This window comes from Aquarana catesbeiana, linkage group LG02 (assembly GCF_042186555.1).
Source record: "Aquarana catesbeiana isolate 2022-GZ linkage group LG02, ASM4218655v1, whole genome shotgun sequence".
Taxonomy (NCBI): domain Eukaryota; kingdom Metazoa; phylum Chordata; class Amphibia; order Anura; family Ranidae; genus Aquarana; species Aquarana catesbeiana.
The window spans coordinates 499467116-499494156 of record NC_133325.1 but is presented as its reverse complement, the minus strand read 5'-3'; the positions used below and the strand labels follow the sequence as shown (position 1 = coordinate 499494156).

At 39.2% G+C, this 27041-nt stretch overlaps 1 protein-coding gene across 4 annotated transcripts in view; it reads right to left on the bottom strand.

The window, feature by feature from the left end:
• The window catches only part of KCND3 (potassium voltage-gated channel subfamily D member 3), an 856217-nt gene that overhangs the window by 710735 nt on the left and 118441 nt on the right, over window positions 1–27041 (bottom strand). For all 4 annotated transcript variants that reach the window (XM_073615736.1, XM_073615735.1, XM_073615734.1 and 1 more), the window contains exon 3: window positions 18279–19451. In XM_073615736.1, coding sequence (XP_073471837.1) covers window positions 18279–19384 — 1106 coding nt within the window. In that variant the 5' untranslated portion in view covers window positions 19385–19451. The remainder of the gene's footprint in view (window positions 1–18278; window positions 19452–27041) is intronic.

The following is a 27041-nucleotide window of genomic DNA, read 5'->3' as shown; positions in this document are numbered from 1 at the left end:
GCTTACAGAATGCACTAGCTCAAGCTTAAAGTGGCTGTAAACCCTTAAAAATATCTATCCATTGAAGTGACTAGCCTCAGATGATGTACAGAGCTAAAACTTATCCTCCTACAAAAGTTGTACCTATTTATCTGTGGCGATCTTTTCTCTACATCCATTCAACTCCAGAATTTACACAGCTTTTCTTAGACCTAAGACCCGAATAGAGGAAAGTGACCCCCTCCCCACAAGGATCATAGGGAAACATGCACAGTTGAGGCTGTCAGTTACAGGCTGTGTTCTGGATTCCACCCCCCCCCATTCTCCTTGATCCCTCAGTTAGGCACAGCCTATCAGAAATGACTCATGCAGATAATGCAGATTGCGGAGGAGCAAGACAGCAGGTGGAGATCCCACTCAGTGGTTTCAATTTAGACATACTCATGTCAGAGATTTACAACCACTTTAAGTTTATATAAACTAGTGAATGAATTAGCGCAGCAGTGCATCCCTTCATAGGGTTCCGAAAAGGGGGAATTACTGCTGGGGTCTGTCTTTACATAACCCATAATGTTCTGAAAATTCTTTCTGCTTAGGTAATTAATTGAGATCAGCTCACTTTTTTAACTGTAAAATAACTTCCATACATCTTACTTTTTTTCCTTTCTTGCTTTATAAGGGCTAGTTCAGGAGCGGGGAGCAGCTAAATTGCACATAAAGTCTAACATTATTGCATTACCTTTTTGGGGGCATTGGGCTGCTGTCTTTACAGATTCATAGAGGCTATTATCAGCATCACAGAGCATTCACACTTGTTGAAAAGATACTCGCCATTTCACCTGGTGTGTCAGTTTTGTAATCTTTATAATTTGCCCAGTTTGAGCCATTTCTTGAAATCCACCCTTAAGTTGCAGTGTTTCACTTGAAGCCCTCAGGGCTTTAAAAGACACACACACATACACTATATATATATATATATATATATATATATATATATATATATATATATATATATATATATATTACAAAAAAATTACATTTTTACAGGAAAAATGTTAGCAGCATAGGTTTACTAGTTTGTCTTTCTTTTCCCATTTAGTTGTGTTAGTTAGTAAAATTGTACATATCGCTGCAATTACTTTGCTGGTGGATTATATCTGTTTTTTTCAGGACAAATTGGGTCTTCATTTGGCAGTAAGAGGAAATTTATTATTTTGGATTATATGTTTTTTACTTTACCATTTATCTTGGCGCTGACCTAAAGGTTGAATTGGCAGCAAATTACCTTTAGAGAATTAGATTGTATAAAGAATAATGCTTTATATGCTTCCTGTCCATATGCATGCAATCCATATGATATGATTAGCTTCTTACTGTTAAAGAGTAATTCCAGGTGAAAACATTTGGTGAGCTGCCAACACTCAAGTATACACTGCAACTGTGCTAAATTGCTTCAACTTGTTGCTTGGAATTGCACTTTAATCGAAAAAAAAGGTCTTGCCTTCCATAGCCTAGAACAGTGTTTCTCAACTCCAGTCCTCAAGGCGCCCCAATAGGTCATGTTTTCAGGATTGCCCTCAGATGAAATGGCTGTGGTAATTACTAAGGCAGTGAAGCTGATCAAATCACCTGTGAAAAAAAATTTGGAAGCCTGAAAACATGACCTGTTGGGGTGCCTCGAGGACTGGAGTTGAGAAACACTGGCCTAGAATATGGTAAACGGTGCTCTGTGTACTACTTGAATTTTCGTTATACTTGTCCTTGCATGAGATGTCAACCTAGTTGAAATTTGTTTTCAGTGAATCAAGCACATCTATTCTAAGAACTAGAAAATTCAGATTAGCTAATGAGGGGATTATTTGCTGTTTACACTTTAGGTAAAATAGAATACCAAAACCTGTGATGCTCTGTGAATTATAATGCAAACAAGATTTACCTTAATTGCATAATACAGCTTATGTGTGAGGATGCATGTCTATTAAGCTATTTCTTCTTCACTAAAGGCTCTAATACGATAAGGTACTGTAATATTCTTTACGCAGATTTTAGCCTTTTACTTGACTGCAATGACTTTATGGAGATAAGGCAATTACTGGCTGCAGTGCACAGAATGATGTTCAGCCTTCCAAACTGAATATCCATGTTTCATTCCACTTATCTAGGCACTACAGCTGTTGATTTGAAAGATCAGAATCCAGCTGAAATTACTGTGGATTCTCTTTTAGATTCATAGGTTTAAGAGTATAGCCTTGTGGAAAACTATAACTGCTGTTTGACAATACTGAGTTACCAGTGCAGAAAATCATATGGCATCTTGTTAAAAGATATGGATTTAAGGTGAACCTACAGTAACTAGAAACATTCAAATATGCTCCTTGACATGTACAAGCATCTTTGAGTTCCCCACATACTTCACTGGGATATATTTTAGTACCCTATTGTGACAATTTCCACCAACTCTTCTAAAAACTAGGGATGAGTTCCCAATTTTGTCCTAAATGTGCTTAACAGAAGCACAACATCAAGTAGAGTAGATAGCTATTCTGCTGCCACTTTACATCACAGTTTCCTTTTTCTTCTGTCAAGGGTGTAAAGGAAGCAGCAGGTGCCAACACCCAGCACATCCTTAGCAACCAGTCGCATCATCCAATCCCACACATTTTCTGGCCAGGAATCCCCAACCATGTAAACAAAGCAGCTGGGATAGTTTCAAAAGGAAAAACGTCATGGGTTTCCTTCATAATTCACACCAGGCCCTTCTGGTATGGCTTTTAAGGTGGGGCCACATGCAAAAAATAAAAAAGCACACAGTACCCCTTACTCAACAACAAAGGGGGGGGGGCTGCATTATTGTTACTCCCCCCCCAACAACCCTAACCTAGTTTTTGTGGGGGGCTTTAAAAATAAGGGCCCCTGTACAAATCAAAATGGTAAGGGCCTAATAAGGGTCTGGTATAAATGAAGGTAACCTCCAGTTAAAGTAGCTGAAGCTGTCATCAATTTAAGCAGCATTTTTTTCCTTCTAAATGCCAATTTTGCTGTAGTAGGGGCTATACATTGTATAGATGTGCCACTTTTACAGCCAGGTTAAAGGCACTCCCAGGCATGTTATCTAAATGAATATTCTATTTTTAAAGTTTCACTTTGAGCATTATTACAATTTCCAATTTTGGCCAAATAGAATTTATACTATTAATTTGCAACTGATTTGAATGGAAGTAAGTGATTTCACTGAAAACAAAATCTTATTTTATATTATAGGTTTAAAACCATTTCTCGTAACATGGACATTATTCAACATTTTTTTTGTATTATCCAAACGCAACTTATGTGTCCTGGACTAAACAAATCGATTAGCATTTTGTAGCAATCACTCAAGCCAGCTGGTAGTTTAGGGGTCTATTAATACATTTTTTATGCAAGGTTTACACATTTCTATAATTGGATTTCATTGGAAAAATGTGTGAATTTCTGGTAAAAATTTGTGAATCTTGTGTAAAAAACATTTATAATAGACCCCTAACACTTCATGAAATTAAATGTTTAAGGTGCTGAACATGCTTCTGTACGGTAATGGAAAAGCTATCTTCCTTGCATGATCTGCATGTGTGTTCTGGTTTCTTGGGGGTTTTTTTCCCACAGTTTTTTAATTACTTCTAAAATATAATTAAAAACAAGCATTCCCCTTTGCCTGCCAATGCTAGGCATAACAATTAGAGTCCTCTCTACAAGGGAACTGTGACCATTGAGGACCCCTGTTCTGTTAATACTATATACACCTACACAATACACATCCAGTACACTACTCTAATGCCGCGTACACACGGTCGGACTTTTCGTCTACAAAAGTCCGACAGCCTGTCCGACAGACTTCCGGCGGACTTTCGGCGGACTTGCAGCAGACTTTCTAACGAACGGACTTGCCTACACACGACCACACAAAAGTCCGACGGATTCGTACGTGATGACGTACACCGGACTAAAATAAGGAAGTTCATAGCCAGTAGCCAATAGCTGCCCTAGCATGGGTTTTTGTCCGTCGGACTAGCACACAGACGAGCGTATTTCGGGGTCCGTCGTAGTTACGACGTAAAGATTTGAAGCATGTTTCAAATCTAAAGTCCGTCGGATTTGAGGCTGAAAAAGTCTGCTGAAAGTCCGGAGAAGCCCACACACGATCGGATTACCAGCCAGCTTTAGTCCGTCGGCGTCCGTTGGACTTTTGTAGACGAAAAGTCCGACCGTGTGTACGCGGCATAACACCCCACAATATTGCTTCCAATAGGGATTCTAAAAAGTCACCCACAGCGCTCACAGCCATTGAGAACATTGAGAAATGTTACCATAATTACAGTCATAGTGTTCTGCAAAAAATACATTTAGCAGGTACAAGAGCATGGAAGGTAAACTGAGATGTCAGAACACTTAACCAACAAATTACGTTTTTTTTAACCACAACCCCCATGTGCCTCATATTGCAGTAATGTTCAAACTTCTTGACATTATATGTATGCAAGTTGCTTTGGAGTATTTATAGTATGCCTAAATTAACAATGAAACACAAGCAATTATCCCTACAAATGAGACTGTACTGGGCATACATATAGAAACTTGGTTTATAAAAGTGTCAAAGCTTTATGTATAAAAAGTTTGGTACATAAAAGAATAAAACAATAATTATGCGACTATACCATACATATACCATTCACAAACTGTTACATATGAGAACTGCCTACTTAATTCTGTCCATGAGGTGTCTCTAGACAATGGAGACAGAAAAACTCAATGTGTTTTGAAAAATGAATTCCTCAGAGGTAAAAGTATACATGGTACAACAATTCCTCACAGATCTAACATGTTGTATGTAGAACCGCTTTAATAAAAACATGCCACACAGAAGCTTGCTGTTGTATTAGTAGGGAGGATCCCACTTGAGATGTTAAAGGGGGTTGACCAGCGGACGCCCACTCCCCCAAGTCAATGGGGCCACCCGAAAAAAGCCAGAGCTATCAAGAGCTCCTCAATAGTGGGAGAGAGGCTGAAAAATCCCCTCAGTAATTGAGTAATAAGCTCAGAAATGCTTCATGGTTGTCGTTATTAATGAGAATTGATTAATATAAAGTTGCAACAGGTGGCTTTAACAGTCTTGTCCAAAACATCAAAGAACCAAACCACAGGGAAGACTAAGGAGCCCAAGCAAGTCTAGAAAAAGAGCAAAAAGTATTTGCCTAGGTAGTTGCACCAGATTAAGGTCAAAATTACCTGGAGATAACAATTATGTTAGACTAACATACTAGCATACACTGAAGCATTTCTGAGCATATTACTCAGTTACCGAGGGAATTCTTCAGCCTTTCTCCCACTTTTGAGGAATTTTTGATAGCTCTATGGCTTTTTTTGGGTGGCCCCAGTGACTTGGGGAAGTGGGCATCCGCTGGTAAACCCCCTTTAACATCTCAAGTGGGATCCATCTTACTAAGACAACAGCAAGCTCCTGTGTGGCATGTTTTAATTAAAGTGGCTCTACATACAACATGTTAGATCCATGAAGAATTGTTGTACCCTGAATACTTTTACCCCTGTGGAAGAATTTAAAAGAATTAATATTCAAAACACATTGGGTATTTCTGTCTCCGTTGTCTAAAAACTTCTCATGGACAGAATCAGGCAGGCGCTTCTCATATGTAACATTTTGTGATATATGTATGGTATAGATGCATAATAATTGATTTATTCTTGTATGTACCACATTTTGTATGAATAAAGTGTTGACACTTTTATAAACCATGTTTCTATGTTTATGCCCACTACAGTCCCATTTAGAGGGATAATTGCATGTGTTTCAAACTTCCTGACATTGGTTACTGATGCCATGCTAAAATTTTTCCCAATCTCCTTTTCTTGTACAAAGAGCTTGAGCTTCTGCTTGTGCCAACACAATCCCCTGAACATTTGTACATTGTCACTGGACTGTTCTGCTCTCCTATCTGAGACTGGAGTATTAATTTCATGAGATCCTTTGCTTTGGCCATATGAGGGAAACATGCATAACCTCAGTACTGAGTATTTGTACTTGGCATATCCTTAATGTATGGTGAAAATGCTGATATTTTAATTAAAAGATAAGTGTTGCGCAACCATGCCTCAACTGTCATGTTTATAGCGCTGGTGAATGACACCTATAGGCAACATCTTTGCTTTTTCTTGTTTCATAGAAATCCTGATAAGGCAATATTTATTTGGACAAAATAGTATATAGACTACAATCTGAAGATGTGGAGTGTGAGGTTTGAGAGCACTATTACAATAGAAACACTTTACAGTGCTCCAAAATGTGACAGACATTAAAGTGACAACCTGGGTATATTTGCAGTTGAATACAGATATCGCCTGTTTGCTGTATCTGGAAAAAAATATCAGTATCTACTTGGAGTTAAGTAAATAATTTATTGGAAAACCTACAACTCACTAGTCCAGATGGAGTAATAACATTGAATATTTGTGACTGGCTTGAGGCTATGAACCTGTACTAGAGTGAAATGCACAAAGGTGAAGAGGGGCAGACCATCTTTTATGTCAATGATTTTCTGGAATTAAAAAGTGTCAAATGATTTGACATAGGGGAAAGAGCTGCAGAAACAACAGTGGCAGTGAAATGTTACTTATGAATTATTAAGTATTTTCTGAATAGTAGATTTGATACTGTAAACAGACATAAAAATTTGCAAGTCATTTCACAGCTTCAAAAGAAGCTTGTTGACTGATGCTGGAACTATTATACCTATACAATATCAAATTTCCATAGTTCTTTCAGGATGTCATGCCGAGATTAATGCTCTTACAAATAAACATGTTCCATTTGAAAATAGAATTTGTTGCACATAGACACCAAAATGGTGGAATGAATTGAAGGTTTTACCCTTTTGTCATGACCCTTTGACCCCAGACTATTTATTATTTTGCCTTGTACTTTTCTGAAGTATATTATTTTTTAATGTATTTTCTGTGTTGTCTAAAATAAGTTTTACAAAGACTTCACTTTTAGGGTATGCTGTACAGGTGTACAGGATGCTGAACTATATTCAGCATCTTCGTTATTAGTGATGCGTTTTTGGTTTAGCACTACCATGAGTTAATTCATGGCAAACTTTTGGCTGAAAAGTTTGCAGGCTCACTGCTGAAAATAAAGAAGAACATATAATGCAGGGCATAGCCTTTTCCCTGGCCAGCTGTGTCACAAGAGCCAATAATTTGAAGAAATATATAACACACCCCCTTTATAAAAAAAAAGGGTGGGCTTATGGTAGCCATATTGTCTGTAGTTGACACATTTCTGTAGAAAGAGATACTATTTTTTTATTTTAAATTTGCACATATCTCCCATGGTAGTGCCTGGTTTGTCAGTTTTGCTTGCTTATTGGCCCTACAAATGGATTGAAGTGAGTAGCAATATACTTCAATGTAGTAAAGTCACACTAAAGTCTTGTTTTTTTTCTTTAAAAATAATAAACATGTTATACTTACCTGCTCTGTGTAATGGTTTTGCACAAAGCAGCCAAGATCCTCCTCTTCTCATGTCCCTTTTCAATGCTCCTGGCCCCTCCCTCCTGTCAAATGCCCCCACAGCAAGCAGCTTGCTATAGGGGTACCTAAGCTGAGCCGCAGTTCAGACCCACCCCCTCTCTCTTCTGATTGGCTAACTAACTTTGATTGACAGCAGTGGGAGCCAATTGCACAGCTGCTGTGACTCAGCCAATCAGGAGGACAAGTCCTGAACGGCCGAGGCACTCGCACACATTGCTGGACAGAGATGAGCTGAGGGGGCTGCTATGCACAGAAGGTTTTTTATCTTATTGCATAGAATGCATAAGATAAAAAAAACCTTCTGCCTTTACAACCACTTTAACTGCTAGAGAACCAAACCCAGGAAGATTCACTTATCCCTACTAGTTATTCATGTGGAATCTGTAAGTGCTGCTGCTGTTTGCTTCTGGGGGGTCCTCAGTGTAGATCAGTGGTGGATACATCCCAAAATTTACATGTAGCAACTAAGTGAACATTCACTTAGGGATTATAAATGTAAGATTTGCCAAAGAAGACTGTGTTGCAAAAAATTACATCTTTTTTTTAAATACTTTTAAAGAATTGCTAGTTATTTGTTTAGTTACTTAAATTACTACAAACATGCTGGGAAAATTGCCACCCACAGAAAAGGTCATGCTATTGTTAGGTTTGTTTGATTGATCTTGCAGCTGAAATCTGGCATACCTCCCCCCTCCCAATTCTGCTATATAACGATTCTATTATAAGTCATGTGATGATGTCACAAAAAAGGAAGAAAGAAACAGATGAATGACTATTTAACAGACATTTATGGATATAGTAAATGGCATCAGATATGCAGTATTGAATTTGCTAGGCCACTATTTTTAAATCCTCAGTAAGATTAATATATCCTGTCTTAAAAGGGCAAGTAGACAACTCTGTCTTGCAAATAACAAGGCAAAGGTGAAAAATACTCAGAGAAGTCAGACAGATTAAATAATGTATTTGAGGTCACAAGTGGTCAAAACAAAGCTACAAATTAAATCAGTCTGCTTGCAGGATTTGAAAATGATTTGAAAAGACTCAGCTCTAATATTCTGAAATATTTTTGTTCTTATAGGAAGCTAAGTACTTGGAGATTTTCAGAAACGTAAGCTCCGAAATATAATTTAACAATTAAATATGGCAATAGATTAAATGTTCTCAGTAGCTGTATATCACATGACATCATGATATTGTGTTGGTTACTTCCAAAAGGTTTAATTCATTAGCAAAAATTCATATACAGCTGCTTTCCAACTGAGAGATATCAGCTTGCTGGAAAACTGATCAGACACATTACAAAAAGGAAGCATCAACTATTCAGCCTACTACAGGGAGCAAGAGTGATTAATTGAAAACCACTGATAACTTGCGCTACACTGTGATTAAAAAAATGGGGGAAATGGTTATCAGCTAAAAGACAGTATTATACGCTGAAAATAATCCAATATTTCTTCCGTAGTTCAAGTTCTTTGGTGGTACATATTTTAAAACATATCTATACCCAACAACAAAAATGTATTATATTGCAGCTTGCCAGTCTTTAGATGTGGTTGCTGCATCACTTTTTTCTTTGTCAGGTTTTTCCTATTTTAGACTGATAATCCTGCGAATAACACACTTTCATCTCCTAGGTGGCTACATAACTTTTCCACTGTATCTACAGAGGAGCCATGGTTGTCACACAGGTTGGAGCTCAAACAAATGTGCCTTTGTTCATCTCTATTCCATCTCCTAAAATAAGAAAATTAATGCAGCCACTGCATCTAAGAGGGGAGCTCAAGGTTTGGTATGTTTAGCTGTTTGGGTATTTGACTGAACAACAGACTTTTAGCCCATTCTAGGGAAGCCAAGCATCATACATAGTAGCAGTATTTTGACTGCTAAAATATATGACAGCTTCCTATTTGTCAATGGTTACCAAGGAACTGGCAACCAACCAGTGATGTCACCTGGCCCCTTGCCAAAAGGTGGACAAGGACAAAGGGATGGGTACAGTGTAACACGACTGACTACTGACTACAATGACACTACAATGACACTGATAATGGTTCTGGGGGGAAGGTATGTTGGCCCTTACCCTTTCCTGGCTGGCCAGGCTGCATGCTTAGATAAGGGTGTGGTATAGTTTTTGGGTGGTCCCCCAATAACATCTATATAAGACCCTCATCTAGGATAAGGGTCTGGTACAGATGCAGGGATCTCCAACCATTTGTTTACAAACTAAAGTAAAGTGGTCAAAGCCATATTTTGCCAGCATTTTTTTACTTTGTAAATGTCAGTTTTGTCAGTTGGATTCACTGTCAATAGGATACATGGTAAAGATGCTCCACTTCAGAAGCAGGTTAGGGACACCCCCCAAGCATGTTATAAAAAAAAAATAAAATAAAATAAAAATAATTTTGACCTTAAATAAAGTTGCTGCTCTCCATCAAACTGAATTTTTGCTTTGATACATGTCCACCAGGGCAGTGCCCAGCCCCCAATGACATTAATTTGACAATCCCTTGCCTATTGGCCTAAAAAAAAGGCCATTATAGTTTTCAAACATTTAGGCCCTATTGATTGATTGATTGATTGACCCTATTGAACTGGGGTTCATATTCTGCACCAGAACTTTAGTCATGCTCTTCAAACCCACCTCGAGCCAAACCTGGGTATGTTTGGCTCATCCCTACATTTAAGGACTGGTAAGCTGAAACATATTACATTTTTGTTCTTGGTTTTAGTTTTCCTTTAAGGCTTTTCTTATGATAAATAGATTTTGTTGATTTGTTTGATAATTTTACAACAAGTCCAATAAAGATGAAGATATCTGGAGGCAATACAATATTCAGACACTTAAATAAATAATCACTCAAGAGGTGGGAGTAGGGCATGGCTCCAAAAATAAATCTATTCATGACACTACAACCACCTTGTGGCTCTCAGTGAAAAATGTTTTGGAATATCCCACCAATTATATGAGGGCAAAATAATAAGGCAGAGAGCACACCAAGAGTGTAGTACTAACTTTAATTCAAGTAAGTGCAACTATAATGTAGCACTAGTCTGGGCTCTTTAAATCTTGCCCCGCAGTGCTTGCAAAATAAACAGCAGAAAGGACATTTTCCCCTATTCTTTCCTGTAATGGACAGTTGCAGGGAGAGAGGAGGTTGGACTGTGTCTTGTTTGCTGTTGCTACAGCTGAAGAGGACCTGTCCCTAGCAGCCCTGGGGAAAGAGGACCAATGATTGGTTGCCTGGGCCAGGCTAGCTCCTGATTGCCTGCTGGTAATTTTAGCCCCACCCATCACAGAGAGAAGGACAGAGATCCACATGGGACTGGGGAGAGAGCTGTAAGTGGACTTTGCTGACTAGAGCTCAGGCAGAGTGAGAGACCGTACTATTTTATACTGTTGTATTGTGTATAGAGGCAGCTGCTGTTTTCACTGTTGGAGTGCTCCAGAGAGACATTGCTGCTGCAGGGGAGACTGTCTGCAGAGAGAGGACCACTTGCTTCATCTGCTACACTATTATTCCAGAGTGTTCTGGACATATCCTGCATTTTGGTGTTTCAGTTATCCAAAGTGATATGTGTTCCAGCTACCACTGCCTGCTACAGCTGTAGAGAGTTGGCTCGTGAGGGAGGACCCTTTTGATGGCCACCGAGGGACCACTCAGGATCAGAATCAGAGTCACCAGTGGTGAAAGGCCTCTAACCACCATCTTGTCTACTTAACTGAACACTCCATCTAAAGTGCCCCATCGCTAGCAGGCTCTCTACAGACTCTCCCTGTATTTCTATTGCAAGAGCCAATTGTATTGCTGTGCTGTGTTGGATTGTTATTCATCTGCATTACAAGCTGGTATCACTCACTCACTTCCACCTAGTGCACATTTTTGTACTAACTGCTTCCCAGGCAGACATGGTGAGTGAACTGTGACACCCTGTGAATTGTGTTTGTCTAACTAAACCATCCCTATTTAGGGGAAGGGGGTGGCTGGGTAGTCCTTAATGTAATACGGCACCTCATCCCAATAATTTGAAATTTATATGTGGAATAGGGATGCAGGGATTATAGCGGTGCCAAAGAAGAACCAGAAAATAATTAGATAAAAAACATGAAATTTGATTAACAAATTTTAAAAAGGAAATTGTTACATATACAGGGTGTGCGCCAAACTACAAGACATTTAAAACCATTTGTAGCAAGGTTTTACAACATTAGGCCTGAGAGTGTGGCGGCCAGTCCCGTAGACAGGTAGTTAGAGGTCCTACATGTTTCGCCAGAAGTGACTTCCTCAGGGACAGTTGATTGTACCTGTATCACTACTATGCACAGATGTGAACATAAATAGACATTCAATATATTTGCGAGCTGTCAGACATGATCTTGCAAACATCCAGAGCATAACCATGGGGAGTGTAGTGCCTACCAATAGCCCAAATCCCCCTGCACTTGTGTTGGGGGGTATAAGATTGCCGGCGTCCCCGGCCACAATACCGCCGGGAACTACAGGACACCCATGCTTGAGTCTTCACTCTGCTTTGGTAAGCACACCAGTGTTATGCAATCCTTCTATACATTATGTGTTGCTTTTAAGCAACTTATATGTGCCTTCTTTTCCTACTTTCCCTGCAGTGGAATAGGCTGCACACTGAAACTAATATCTCATCCCCAGGATTAGCCATCCATCTAGCCCCTAGCATTATCTACCTTTGGGTAAGTGCATTATACACCCGGATGTTTGAATATGTCTTCACCAGTGTCTATTTATGACCCTTGGTTGTCTGTTCTTTTATCATACAAATCTGGCCTGCAGGTATTGATTGGCCTTACCCTTATAATTTATTATCTGTAGATAATCAATGATCAGACCCTATCATCATTTATGTGGCCTTTTTGATGACATAATCCGAGTGCGTTTGGGTGTCCTGTGCCTTTAAACATTTTACAAATACTGTAAGTACCATTTCTGAGACTATGTTAGTCCAACCATATATTTGTAGGTTTGTGGATCCAGAATTTTTCTGGTACCCACTTAAACCACCGTATTTGCCTTACTTTGTATATAATTTCAGCCAGGTCCTCTTATTTGCCCCCTATAGCTGCTTACTGTACCCTAGTCCTTGGTACCGCTCTGGAGGCTGTCTACGCCTGCCCCCGGCGACTTGCAGGTAGTCACTTTCCATCTTGTGGGTAATGTGGGTTGCTTGCTGGATAGGGTGAGGAGGATTTGGGCTATTGGTAGGCACTACACTCCCCATGGTTATGCTCTGCATGTTTGCAGGATCATGTCTGACAGCTCGCAAATATATTGAATGTCTATTTATGTTCACATCTGTTGTAATTTATGATTATTTTTGTTTTATTGTTAATTTCTCTTTATAGAATACATAGTAGTGATACAGGTACAATCAACTGTCCCTGAGGAAGTCACTTCTGGCGAAACATGTAGGACCTCTAACTACCTGTCTCAGGCCTAATCTTGTAAAACCTCGCTACAAATGGTTTTAAATGTCTTGTAGTTTGGCGCACACCCTGTATATGTAACAATTTCCTTTTAAAAATGTGTTAATAAAATTTCATGTTTTTTATCTAATTAAATTCTGGTTCTTCTTTGGCACCGCTATAATCCCTGCATCCCTATTCCACATATAAATCCCTATTTAGGGCTTTGCTGTAAACAAAGTCCATTTAAACCATATAAGGTCTGTTGGTGTTCTCAGGTCCAGCTAAGGGCGGATCATCACAGGTGCAGGGCAGACGTGAACCAATGCAATTCAGTAGCTCCCTTTGGGATGAGCACTATAATAAATAAACACTCACAAGAGTTAAATATACAGTAACAGCATTTATCTTTGGCCCAGGATAATTTCGAGCTGTAGGGTATTGGGCAGCCTAGGATATGTTCAATTAGACCTACCAAAAATGGGTGCGGTATGCAGCATTCAAAAGCCGAGAGGTGGTGGAGCTTCTCCCAATTGCAGGTTAATGTTTGGGTAGTAGTCAAGGCCGAGATTATTTCCCAAGCTTTGACCTGGATAAGGGAAATGGTCCTGGGTCACAGATAAGCGCTTGTATATTTTACTCCTGTGAGTGTATTTTTATCTTTGCATTTTTTTGTAAAGTAAAGTTATAGCTACATAATTGGTGCCTAACTCTTTCAATGCATAGCTTTGCCTATCAAAAAATCAAGCAAGAACGGTAAAGAAATGGACTATTGGTACTTGAGCAGTTTTGCAGACTCTGTCAAAGGAACAGATACAAAGACAATAGAAAGCATGTTCATTTAAATCATTTTAGGCTAAAAAATATATAATAAAAATATTTAGAGCTTTTTAAACAAACAATAAATTAGTCTTGCAAAATACTACAGCCAATAACAACAAAACAGAATCCTTTGCTGATTTCACTGATCTCACAAGATAATAATATAGAAGGTGCTACATTTTTTTTGTGATCACTGTAGTACTGATTTGTAATGCTATAATTTTTCATAAAGAGGAACTCAAGCTTTGACTTACTACAATTTTTTGACATGTACTTCATAGCTCTCTTATCATCTCCCTCTGTTTGCAAAAAGTGTCAAATCCTTTTAAGAATACAGGAAATTTAGAGCGTTCAAACTGAGAAAAGGGTGAGACTTTGAGGTACCCTGAGCATGCTTTTAGAAAGGCCACCATAATATAGTAAATGTGTTTATTAAAACATATAAAACAGTAAATCGGTCCAGAGTCACTTTTCAACCATTTTACAGGCTGGGGTTCCAATGCAATTCAGTAGCTCCCTTTGGGATGAGCACTATAATAAATAAACACTCACAAGAGTTAAATATACAGTAACAGCATTTATCTTTGGCCCAGGATAATTTGGAGCTGTAGGTTATTGGGCAGCCTGGGATATGTTCAATTAGACCTACAAAAAATGGTTGCAGTATGCAGCATTCAAAAGCCGAGAGGTGGTGGAGCTTCTCCCAATTGCAGGTCAATGTTTGGGTGGTAGTCAAGGCCGAGATTATCTCCCAAGCTTTGACCTGGATAAGGGAAATGGTCCTGGGTCACAGATAAGCGCTTGTATATTTTACTCCTGTGAGTGTATTTTTATCTTTGCATTTTTTTGTAAAGTAAAGTTATAGCTACATAATTGGTGCCTAACTCTTTCAATGCATAGCTTTGCCTATCATAAAATCAAGCAAAAACGGTAAAGAAATGGACTATTGGCACTTGAGCAGTTTTGCAAACTCTGTCAAAGGGACAGATACAAAGACAATAGAAAGCATGTTCATTTAAATCATTTTAGGGTAAAAAATATATTATAAAAATATTTAGAGCTTTTATTTTAAACAAACAATAAATTAGTCTTGCAAAATACTACAGCCAATAACAACAAAACAGAATCCTTTGCTGATTTCACTGATCTCACAAGATAATAATATAGAAGGTGCTACATTTTTATTATGATCACTGTAGTACTGATTTGTAATGCTATAATTTTTCATAAAGAGGAACTCAAGCTTTGACTTACTACAATTTTTTGACATGTACTTCATAGCTCTCTTATCATCTCCCTCTGTTTGCAAAAAAGTGTCAAATCCTTTTAAGAATACAGGAAATTTAGACTGTTCAAACTGAGAAAAGGGTGAGACTTTGAGGTACCCTGAGCATGCTTTTAGAAAGGCCACCATAATATAGTAAATGTGTTTATTAAAACATGTAAAACAGTAAATCGGTCCAGAGTCACTTTTAAACCATTTTACAGGCTGGGGTTCTGGTTCAGCTATTTACAGGTATCCACTTGTATCTAAATTCCAAATTAGGGCCTTATTAAAGATTAAAATTTTTCCTAACAATGCCTGTTTAAAATTCTCAGTTACATATATTATGTTCTAATATACGGTGTTGCAGACAGATTTTCCCATCAAATGGAAATGAACAAAGTGAATAGAAAATGAAAAATACAGAAAATAAGCATTTTTAAAAAATAGAAACTGAGCATCATGTACTGTACTTAAACAAATCTTATCAGCCATCTAAATACTTTTCACCAAAGGTTGAAAGCACAAGAAAAATGTGCAGAATTGTGTCACATAAACAATGTATTGCTCTGTTTCTTTCCAGCTACACTTTGTCAGGAAAATGCTGGCAATATTCCCAATGCCCTCTTTAGAAAAAAAATTACAAATATATTGCCATATCTGACTCTAAACCAATCAATCAATTAGAAAACATTCATAGATAAGTAATGACTATGCTTTTGACTTTAAACTTTTCAACTAATGTATGAAAACATGCTTACATAGACATCATAGAGATAATATGGTTTCTATGTTTCTGTTTTCAGTAGCAGTGAAGAAACAATGTAAATGTTGTAAAATGCTTATATGTCAAGATAATACTGTGTAAAGTTGCTGAATCTAGATTTGTATTATATGTGATGTAGACACTGATAACTAGCCTATACCCACCAAGATGAATTAGGCCCAAGCTGCAACCTTCTAATTATAAGTGGATAATCCACAAGGCACTCCAGACAGGGGTTTGGAGCCTGCTGGCATTTAGAGGGGGGCAGCTACTTCATGCTTCTACTGTAAACTAGGTAGATAGTCCAATCTGTCAAAGGTGTACACCTTCCTGTCACATCACAAGGAAAGATGAACTTGGGCAGTTGGTAGCTGATGAGGTAGCCATGCCATTACAGGCAAATCAAATGGACTGGGCCTAATCCTATCAATGTCTATCAAAGGAATGTCGGGAAATGTTCCTACTTTGCCTAGATCTAGTAACTGAGGCTTACGTGCATTATTGTTTTGTTGTAGAAGGTTTTTAATATTGACCCTATAAGCCTGAATACTGTAACCGCTCATGCAGTTCTTAGCAAATTATATTTGAAGTTATGGAATTATAGGTCCCTGGGAAAACTGGAATTTGTATTTCCAAATCTGCTGCTTAGGATAATTGCTGTTAGCATTCAACATAATTCACAAATTCACTTAAAGTAGAGAAACAAGGACCATGCTGTCAGCAGGAAAGATAAAGCCCAGACATCTAGCTTCTATGGTACTAAAGTGACAATCTGCTAACTTTTATGTTGTTAAAGAAAACACTTCTCCATTTAGGGAGTGCAATGCTTACGATTTACTGAATTCCAGAAAAGATTTAAAAGGCCCTGGTGAAAACAGAAATCCTTTTAGATCCAATGTATGCAGTTTTGACCAGTGATTTGTGTTCTTTTTTTCATAAATCCATTTACATGCTTTTAGAAAAGCATAGCATTTAACCCTGCATGTGTGAGCTTCCAAGACTCCCAAAGTAAACTTACTGGAAACTTTATTCATGCCGAACACAACAAAATCTACAACAAGACCTACAGCAACTATATATAAACATGAATATAATATGAAATATAAACAAAACAATAAACTAGATGGTTTCCATTTGCAGCAATTAGAGAGAAAACTAGGCATAACTATCCCCACATACCACACAATAGGTCTGTGTGCCTCACTGACCTATCACCATCCTTAAGTTTTGCCATATAGGCGTTGATGCAATTACTAACGTTCAGAAAGTCAACAGAAACTTCAGGAAATGTCTGCTAGTTTAATTCTTTTGAGATGTTATGCTTTTGTACTAGGTATGGCTTAAACACCATTAAAAATAATATTCTTGTCTACCATTTACTGCTTCTCAGTAAAGCAAAGGTGGGGTACTATTATAGACAAGTACTTATACAGTGTCAGTACATCTTTTCTAGGGACTAATTCATTTGTCTAAATTAGCAATTCACTACCTATACTGAGCTCTAAGGACAGCCTTATAATGATATATTTAGCACACTGTCCTAAAAGTAATACATTATTATAGTTGAAATTATTGATGAACTGAACAGATAACTGTGTATCCTGTTCCCTAATTTGTTGGTTACATAGCAGAATCATGTGAGAGCCTTGATATTTACATTTGGAATTCTTTTATGCTAACGGTTTTGTGTAAATTTGAGTGCCCTCCTTGCATACACATATGACTTTACCAGCTAAAAGCATTTCATCTATACATATTTTTTTTTTATTTTGAGGATACCTCAGTCTAAACTGATGCTTGATCCTTGAAAATAGGATCATATATCCTTAAGCTACTCTTGTGTATCAGTGATGCTGCTAGGATGCAATACAGTAAAAAAGGGCAGGACAGAAAATGTAAACAGAAATCAAGGGATTTAAGACCGTATCTTGTAAATAAAAGGATTATTCATAGCAACAGACAGCCTCCATCACAGGAACAGACGGTAAAGCTACAACTTTCCCGTTGCATTTTAATGTTTGTGCATATAAGGCTAATGGGATAATCTTCATCAAACAGGTTGTTCCTCTCATTCAGATGTTTAATGTATACACAGACCTCCCTGACTCCACAGACGTAATATAAAAAGTCACCTTCATCTCATCAAGAGCCAGCTAATCAAAAAGCAGGTAGATGCAAAGCACACACAAAGAATAAGCATAATTATAATCTGTTGTTTTACTTCAGTCCTATCTCCTCTAATTGATTTTGTGTGTCTGTGTAAGCAGCTTAGTGAAAAGGAAAATGCATTTAAAATCCCAAGGGAGTGTCATTAAATGTCATTGTACAAGAATGGTAATCTACCTGAAGGAAATAAATGAAGGGTTCCAAGGCTGTAGCAATGCACTTATTCTGTATTGAGCAAATATAATAAGTAGAACACTTACCCAAGAGTTGTCATGGTAACAATGGTATACCAAAATGAAGCAGGAATGCTAGTGAACTTGCTGGATGATGAACCTTTTTCAGCATAAAACATCACAGTGGCAAAGATAATGATTGCCATTGTCAGTGAGAAAAGGAGAAATCCCAGTTCAGAGGCACAGCTCTTCAGGGTATACCCAAGAATCCGTAAACCCTGGGAGTGGCGTGAGAATTTAAAAATCCTGAAGACCCGGAAAACCCGCAGGGTGACAAAGGCGCCACTCACATCCTCATTATTGGTCATCACCAAGCCTATGTAGTATGGCATAATGGCCACTACGTCAATTATACTCATGACACTTCTCATAAACCTGTAGCGACTTGGGGCTGCAAAAAGTCTCAAGAGGTACTCAACTGTGAAAATCATGACACAGGCGGTGTCCAGACAAAAGAAGGCTACATCATACCTTTCACCACAAGGAAGCTCCTTATTTCCAGGCACAGTGCCACAGGGAACAGTTTCCACCACATTGGTGATCACAGACACTGCAATAAAGAAGCCGGTCACATAGTAGAAGACTAAGGCTAAAGTGCTGGTGTGGGGGTTTTCAAAGGCTCGCCACATAGTCTGGCGTAAGTTTAGCAAGGGCAATGGTTCTTGGCTATGCTCAAATTCATTATCATCCATTAGCCTCTCTGCATTTTCTCTTCTTCTGTCTTTATATTCTTCATAGCAACAGTCACCTATGATTTCAGGTAAGATTCCATAGAAAGCTAGTTCTTCATCATAGGCAGAGATGCATTCATACCTAGGGTAGTGGAGCTTGCCAGTCCTGTAAAAATTTAGAATAGCCCTGAACACTTCAGGATCACGATCAAAGAAATATTCCTTGGTTTCTTCATTGAAGAAGAAATCCTTCTCTGTGCTTCCAAGTAGGGTATCTGGATATCGTTCTAGAGTAGTTCGCCAAGTTTGGAATCGGCGCCCACTAACATTAAGAATGATTAGCTCATCTTGCCTTTTGTTTTTGTCAGCTGGTGCCAGCGGCATAGGACAATTGGCCACTGGCATCCACCCAATGGCAGCTGCCCTTGCAAAGGGCAGCCATGCTGCGACTCCGGAAGCCATGAGGGTGTCAGGTCCGGTGGGCTACTCCAGTACCTTAATTACCAGCTTGATTTCAGATCAAAGCCATCTGAAAAAAAAAATGCATCAAGTCACTGATAAGCACTTACAAAAAATAAAACATGCAATGACTATCTGATGATTTCAACTTGTCAAGACAAATAGCAAAACAGACAAAGAATGCAATAACTACTTGTGTTTAACCTTTAGAATCCATCAGCTTTTAAATGAATTAACAAGAATATTTCAGCAACTGAAGAAATCATCAGAAAAAGCTTGTACTTTATACATTGCTAATGATTAAAGATTTCCAAAGCTGATGATATAAGAATAGATGTAGTAAACATAACAATGACCTTTACAATGTTCAATGTATATGGTTTTAAATTCAACAACCCTACATTTTAAGTAATTTAAAGTTCTCCACACTACATGCACTACATCCAAGAAATATGTATATGAAGGGGCCTATTCATAAAAGGGTGGAAGGCATAGAACTGTCCATAATTTTTACATTATTCTTCACAGATATCACACATTTTACCCTATTTATAATATAGCATCTTTTTTCCAAAACTCTAGACGATGCTTATTACATTTGTTTATGATTTGGCAATGCCGTGGTATAGTTAACATTTTTAAAAATACCATACAGTGGGAAGAGGCTAATTTTAATGCAACCTTAAGGGAGACAAGGATCTAAAACCTACAGGCAAGTTTACGCTTAAAAAAATAAAGCTAAAACTCTCAACTTTGTTCAAATTAGATAAAACAAAATTTTAGTATAGTTTGTTAAACTTTCAAGACAAAGTGGTGTTTCACAAAATGTCAAAACACACTGCAAGCAAAACTCCACATTTCCCAAATCCTCTGTCATCTCTGAATCTCCAATTATTCCTATACTATTCAAAATATACATTTAAGGTATGTGTTTGGTGGAAACAAGCTAGTGCCAAAACAGTACGCAAGCAATTGAATAGGCCACAACTAAGAAAAGATAAGACAGATTTAATCTCGAAATAGAAATTAGAGTGTATTATTTGAGAGGCAATAGCCACAAATATTGAAAAATCTTTATTAACTGCTTCTTTGTGTGCATTGGCTGGGTAGGTGCTCTGTTTTTCCAGGGAAGGGGGGGACATACCTGTACATCCTCCCCGAAGCTTGCACCCTCTGGGGCATGCAGCAGTGCAATCTATTACTGTTGTGTCCACCAGACACAGCTGATAAGCGATCATACCATGGTTATGGTACCATGTGATCGCTTTGACCAATCACAGCGATCAGAGTCACAGTAGTAAGCAAGGCTGTCATTCATGATGCTTTACTTACTATCCTGTGATCACATGGTCCCAGGTCCAATCACACCATGCGATAGGCCCTGTACCATGTGATAGCTGTGACCAATCACAGCATCACAATAGTATGCAAAGTTTCAGGATTGAAAAAAAGCCATGATCACCCCTCAGAGTATTACAGTGTCACTATGGTGGCACTGCACTGCTCTGGTGACAGTATGCAAAAAAATTACAAAATAAATTAAGTTGTAATGAAAAAAATATTTAAAAATATATTTCATTTTTACATACTGTCACTAGAGCAACTGCAGTGTCACTATTGTACATCTGTGGCGGTGATCATGTATAACGGCTAGTTGCTCTGATATCACTGTATGTCAGTGCTGCCAGCCATTATCTCTGATCATCTCCACAGCAGTAGTTTAATTGTCAGTGCTGCCAGTCAGAGTCCCTAATCACCGCTGCATCAATCAGTGTCCCTTATCACTGTAACCCGCTCACAGTGTCCCTAATCACCACAATCCACTCACAGTGGATTCCATTCACTAAAGCAGATTGTGTGCAGTCTTTTTTTTTGTCCGGACACATTTTACCTAAATAGCAAGAGAAAGTACATTTGATCATGTGCACTTGATCAGCTGAACAAAGAGAGAGTGGGTAATTAGAACTCTCTTTCACATCGAGTTCATATGGAGGGGTACATTTGTGGCACAAGGACAGTTAAAGTGTTCTTAGATAAGCTGGCAGTGGATGGCTGCCAGCTTGTGACAGGCTAGAAGTAACTCTGTGGAAGGCAAAGCCAGATGGCGCTGCTCTCCTTCTAAGTGAGGCATTATTAAAACATTTTATTCCATAAAAGACAATTGGTAACTCACAAGATGTATGAGATGTCAGCGCATGTGGAACACCCTTTAAAAGTCTATGGGAGAAATCAAAAGTGCTAATTTTAAAGGCTTATATGCATGGTATTGTCATAAAAAGTGTTTGGGGACCTGTGTCCTGCCCCAGGGGACATGTATCAAGCAAAAAAAAGTTTTAAAAACGTCAGTTTTTCGGGAGCAGTGGTTTTAATAATGCTTAAAGTCAAACAATAAAAGTGTAATATTCCTTTAAATTTCGTACCTGGGGGGTGTCTATAGTATGCCTGTAAAGGGGCGCATGTTTCCCGTGTTTAGAACAGTCTGAAAGCAAAATGACATTTCAAAGGAAAAAAAGTAATTCAAAACTACTTGTGGCTATTAATGAATTGCAGGTCCGACAATACACATAAAAGTTCATTGATAAAAACTGCATGGGATTTCCCCACAGGGGAACCCCGAACCAATATTTAAAAAAAAAATGGCGTGGGGGTCCCCCTAAATTCCATACCAGGCCCTTCAGGTCTGGTATGGATATTAAGGGGAACCCCGCGCCAACATTTTTTAAAAAATGGCGTAGGGGTCCCCCTCAAAATTCATACCAGTCTGGTATGGATTTTAAGGGGAACACCGTGCCAAAATTTAAAAAAAAATTGTCGTGGGGTCTCCCCAAAAATTTATACCAGACCCTTATCTGAGCACGCAACCTGGCAGGCCGCAGGAAAAGAGGGGGGGGCGAGAGAGCGCCCCCCTCCTGAACCGTACCAGGCCACATGCCCTCAACATTGGGAGGGTGCTTTGGGGTAGCCCACCAAAGCACCTTGTCCCCATGTTGATGAGGACAAGGGCCTCATCCCCACAACCCTTGGCCGGTGGTTGTGGGGGTCTGCAGGCAGGGGGCTTATCGGAATCTGGAAGCCCCCTTTAACAAGGGGACCCCCAGATCCTGGCCCCCCCTGTGTGAAATGATAAGGGGGTACAAAAGTACCCCTACCATTTCACAAAAAAACTGTCAAAAATGTTACAAATGACAAGAGACAGTTTTTGACAATTCCTTGATTTAAAGTCTTCTTTTTTCCATCTTCTATCTTCTTTCTTCTATCTTCCTTCGGTTTTTTCCTCCATCTTCTTCTTTCTCCGATCCTCTGCTTCTTTCTCCGGTGTTCTCGTCTGGCATCTCCCTCCGCGGCGTCTTCTTCTCTTCATCTTCTTCTCTTCATCTTCTTCTCTTCATCTTCTTTTCGGGCCGCTCCGCATCCATGATTGGATGGAAGGCTCCCGCTGTGTGACGCCTCTCTCTTCATCTTTTTCTCTTCATCTTCTTCTCTTCATCTTCTTGTCTTCATCTTCTTTTCGGGCCGCTCCGCATCCATGATGGCATGGAGGGAGGCTCCTGCTGTGTGACGCTTCTCGTCTTCTGACTGTTCTTAAATAGTGGAGGGTGGGGCCACCCGGTGACCCCACCCCCTCTGACACACGGGGACGTGACAGGGACTTCCTTGTGGCATTCCCATGACGTCAGAGGGGCGGGTGACCCCGCCCCCTCTGACGTCACGGGGAATGCCACAGGGAAGTCCCGGTCAAGTCCCTGTGCGTCAGAGGGGGGCGGGGTCACCAGGTGGCTCCGCTCCCCCGTTATTTAAGAACCGTCAGAAGAGGAGAAGCGTGACACAGCGGGAGCCTCCCTCCATGCCATCATGGATGCGGAGCGGCCCGAAAAGAAGATGAAGACAAGAAGATGAAGACAAGAAGATGAAAAGAAGATGCCGCGGAGGGAGATGCCGGACGAGAACACTTGAGAAAGAAGCAGAGGATTGGAGGAGAAGAAGAGGGAGGAAGAAACCGAAGGAAGATAGAAGAAAGAAGATAGAAGATGGAAAAAAGAAGACTTTAAATCAAGGAATTGTCAAAAACTGTCTCTTGTCATCTTTAACATTCTTGACAGTTTTTTTGTGAAATGATAGGGGTACTTTTGTACCCCCTTACCATTTCACACAGGGGGGGCCGGGATCTGGGGGTCCCCTTGTTAAAGGGGCTTCCAGATTCCGATAAGCCCCCCGCCCGCAGACCCTCACAACCATCAGCCAAGGGCCCTTGTCCTCATCAACATGGCGACAAGGTGCTTTGGGGGGCTACCTCAAAGCACCCTCTAAATGTTGAGAGCATGTGGCCTGGTACGGTTCAGGAGGGGGGGCGCTCTCTCGTCCCCCCTATTTTCCTGCGGCCTGCCAGGTTGTGTGCTCGGATAAGGGTCTGGTATGAGTTTTGAGGGGGACCCCTACGTCATTTTTTTAAAAATTTTGTCGCGGGGTTCCCCTTAATATCCATACCAGACCTAAAGGGCCTGTTATGGAATTTAGGGGGACCCCCACGCCAGTTTTTTTTTAAATTTTGGTTCGGGGTTAACCTGTGGGGAAATCCCATGCAGTTTTTATCAATGAACTTTTATGTGTATTGTCGGACCGGCAATTCATTAATAGCCGCGAGTAGTTTTAAATGACTTTTTTTCCTTTGAAATGTCATTTTGCTGTCAGACTGTTATAAACACGGGAAACATGCGCCCCTTTACAGACATACTACAGACACCCCCCAGGTACAAAATTTAAAGGAATATTACACTTTTATTGTTTGACTTTAAGCATTATTAAAATCACTGCTCCCGAAAAAAACGGCAGTTTTTAAAACTTTTTTTGCATTGATACATGTGCCCTGGGGCAGGACCCTGGTCCGCAAACCCTTTTTAGGACAATACCATGCAAATTAGCCTTTAAAATGAGCACTTTTGATTTCGACCATTCGAGTCCCATAGACTTCAATGGGGTTCTAATGTTCATGCAAAGTTTTGGTCTGTTCGCAAGTTCTGGTGCGAACCGGATAGGGGGTGTTCGGCTCATCCCTACTTGTGAGTTACCAATTGTCTTTTATGGAATAAAATGTCTTAATAATGCTGCACTTAGATAGCACTGCTCTCCTTCTGTCTTTACCTAAATATCGCATGCGATCCTGAAACTATCAATTTACTATGCTACGTTTTGGATAGAGTGGAGATGGATTAGAACACCTGTCAGGTTATTATTGTTGTTTGTGTCCCCATTAGGGCGATTCACCCTCTCTGATTGTCCTGTTTACCATTATCAATGAAAGTGAAAGTAAAAGAAAATCCCACATTTTGAGTTGTCCCCAGAAAAGTAAAAGAGGGGAAATCTTCCAATGGGCACACAGATGGGAATTAAAAAAAAAAAAACTGACAGAGGTTATAACCCTCCCTTACTCTATGCAAAATGGAAAAAAGACTGCAAGTTGCTCCAGAGCTTAGTACATGAGGTAAAGCTTCACTTTACAAAGAATACCCATTTACAAGGTAAAAAACAGCATTTTTGCTTGCACATGATTGGATGGTGAAAGTAAGCAGAGCTCCCCCTCATTTACTAAGCTCTGGAGCAACTTCACTTGCAAAATGTTCAGTCTATGTGCCTTTAATAAATCAACCCAATTACATTTAGTAAACCCACTCCATTACATGTAGTAAAATGAATTATTTTTTCTTCTGTTTTTAGAGACTTGCGCGGATGATGTATAAGCTTGTAAATATACAAGCTTATACAGCATTTGCTGTATAAGCTTGTAAATATACAAGCTTATACATCATTTGCTGCAAAAAAATGCTCCAAACATAATACAATATATTTGAATATCACAACAGTTTAATCCCTTGTTAGAACATATGTCCTATGTAGTGGGGATACTTTACTTTTTCACAATTATTTTTAGAGATATCTTTCCACTGACAAGTTCCCACTGGCATCATTAATCTTTTTAGCTGTCTATAGGAAAGTAATTCTTCTCAGTAACCACAAGTGTAAGGAGCATTCTTCCCACTGACCATCACACTAATGTATCATGGGTTGTAGATACAGTAATTTTTAGTAGGGGTTTCCTGAGACTGGCAAAATATTTCAAGGGCTCCTTTGTGTTGGAAAGGTTGAGAAAGGCTGCTTTAAAGTGGAACAAAAAGCAAAACTTTCTTTTTCATTTTGGATAGAGTAATGGAGGGTTAGAACCCCTGTCTAAATCACTGCGACAAAATCCCTGCAAATCAAGGTAATCTCTTGGGGTCCCCCAGATCACCAGAACTAGTGTCCCTATTCGAAAATGTTCCCTCTATTACTTTTCTAGGGTCAACCCAAAATGCGGGATCTTTTTTCCATGTCACTTTCAATTATAATGGTAAACAGGACAAATAGAGAGGGTGAATCACCCTCACGGGGGCACAGACAGAAATAAAAACCTAATAGGTGTTCTAATACCTCTCCACCCTATCCGAAACAAAAACGTTTTTCCTTTAGTTATACTTTAAGTAAATACAAAATATCTTTATATATGTGTGTGCTTTTTTGTACTATTTTCTTTCAATATTTGACATTTATTAATACCCTTCTTCCACCAATAAAGAAGGCAACGTTGTGTTTTTTATTATTGGAAGCAGGGTATTTATATATGTGTGTCACCGCCACACCACTTACAGTGTCCCTAATCACTGTCACAACAGTTACAGTGTCCCTAATCACTGTCACACCAGTTACAGTGTCCGTGATAACCTCCACTCCAGTTACTGTGTCCTTGATCACCAGCACACCAGTACAGTGTTGCCTCTGCTTGTACTCTAACCCTGGCCTGATTAATGACCACATTTTTGCCTGGACTGATCCTTTGCCTGCTTGACCATGTCTCTGCCTGCAGCCTAAACTGACCCATTTGCACATCCTACTGATTATGTTCTGTGAGACACCAGGCCATTGAACATGGCATTCCTGGAGGCAGCCATGTACCAGTAGGCTAAAATTGCTTGGCTTATAGGAATTAAGACTGCTATTGGTGATGCTACACATCATATTCCCTGGCCACTTGTATAGAGGTGACCATTACAGTATATTGGTTTTGACATAATTGGTTTGTGTAATACACAAGATACAATGTCCGGTATATAATCAGCCCACACAGTGAAAAAGTCTCACACATATGGTATCACCATACTCAGGAGGAGTAGTAGAATGTGTTTTTGAAAGCAATTCTGAGTATGTCTATGCTGCACGTGAGAAATATCGTATTACATTGCCAAATTTATGTAAAAAAGTAATTTGCATTTTAGTTCCGCATTTTTCAAAAACTTGCGGCAAAGAAATGAAGTCTCCTTAAAAATACCTTAGGGTGTTTTACTCTCCAAAATGTGGTCATTTTGTGGGTGTTTCCACTGTCCTGTTGCTCCAGGGCATTCAAAAATATGATAGGTAGTCAGGAAATTAGATGTGTAATGTATGCCTCTAGAATGCCTGAAGGTGCTTCCTTGGATTTTGGGCCCCTCTATTTGGCACCATGCTCAGGAGAAGTAGCAGAATAAATTTTGGGGTGTAATTCTGTGATAGAAATATGCCTGTGATGTGTGTTAGAAATATCTTATTGATTGACAACTTTGCATAAAAAATACATTTAATTTACTTTCTTGCA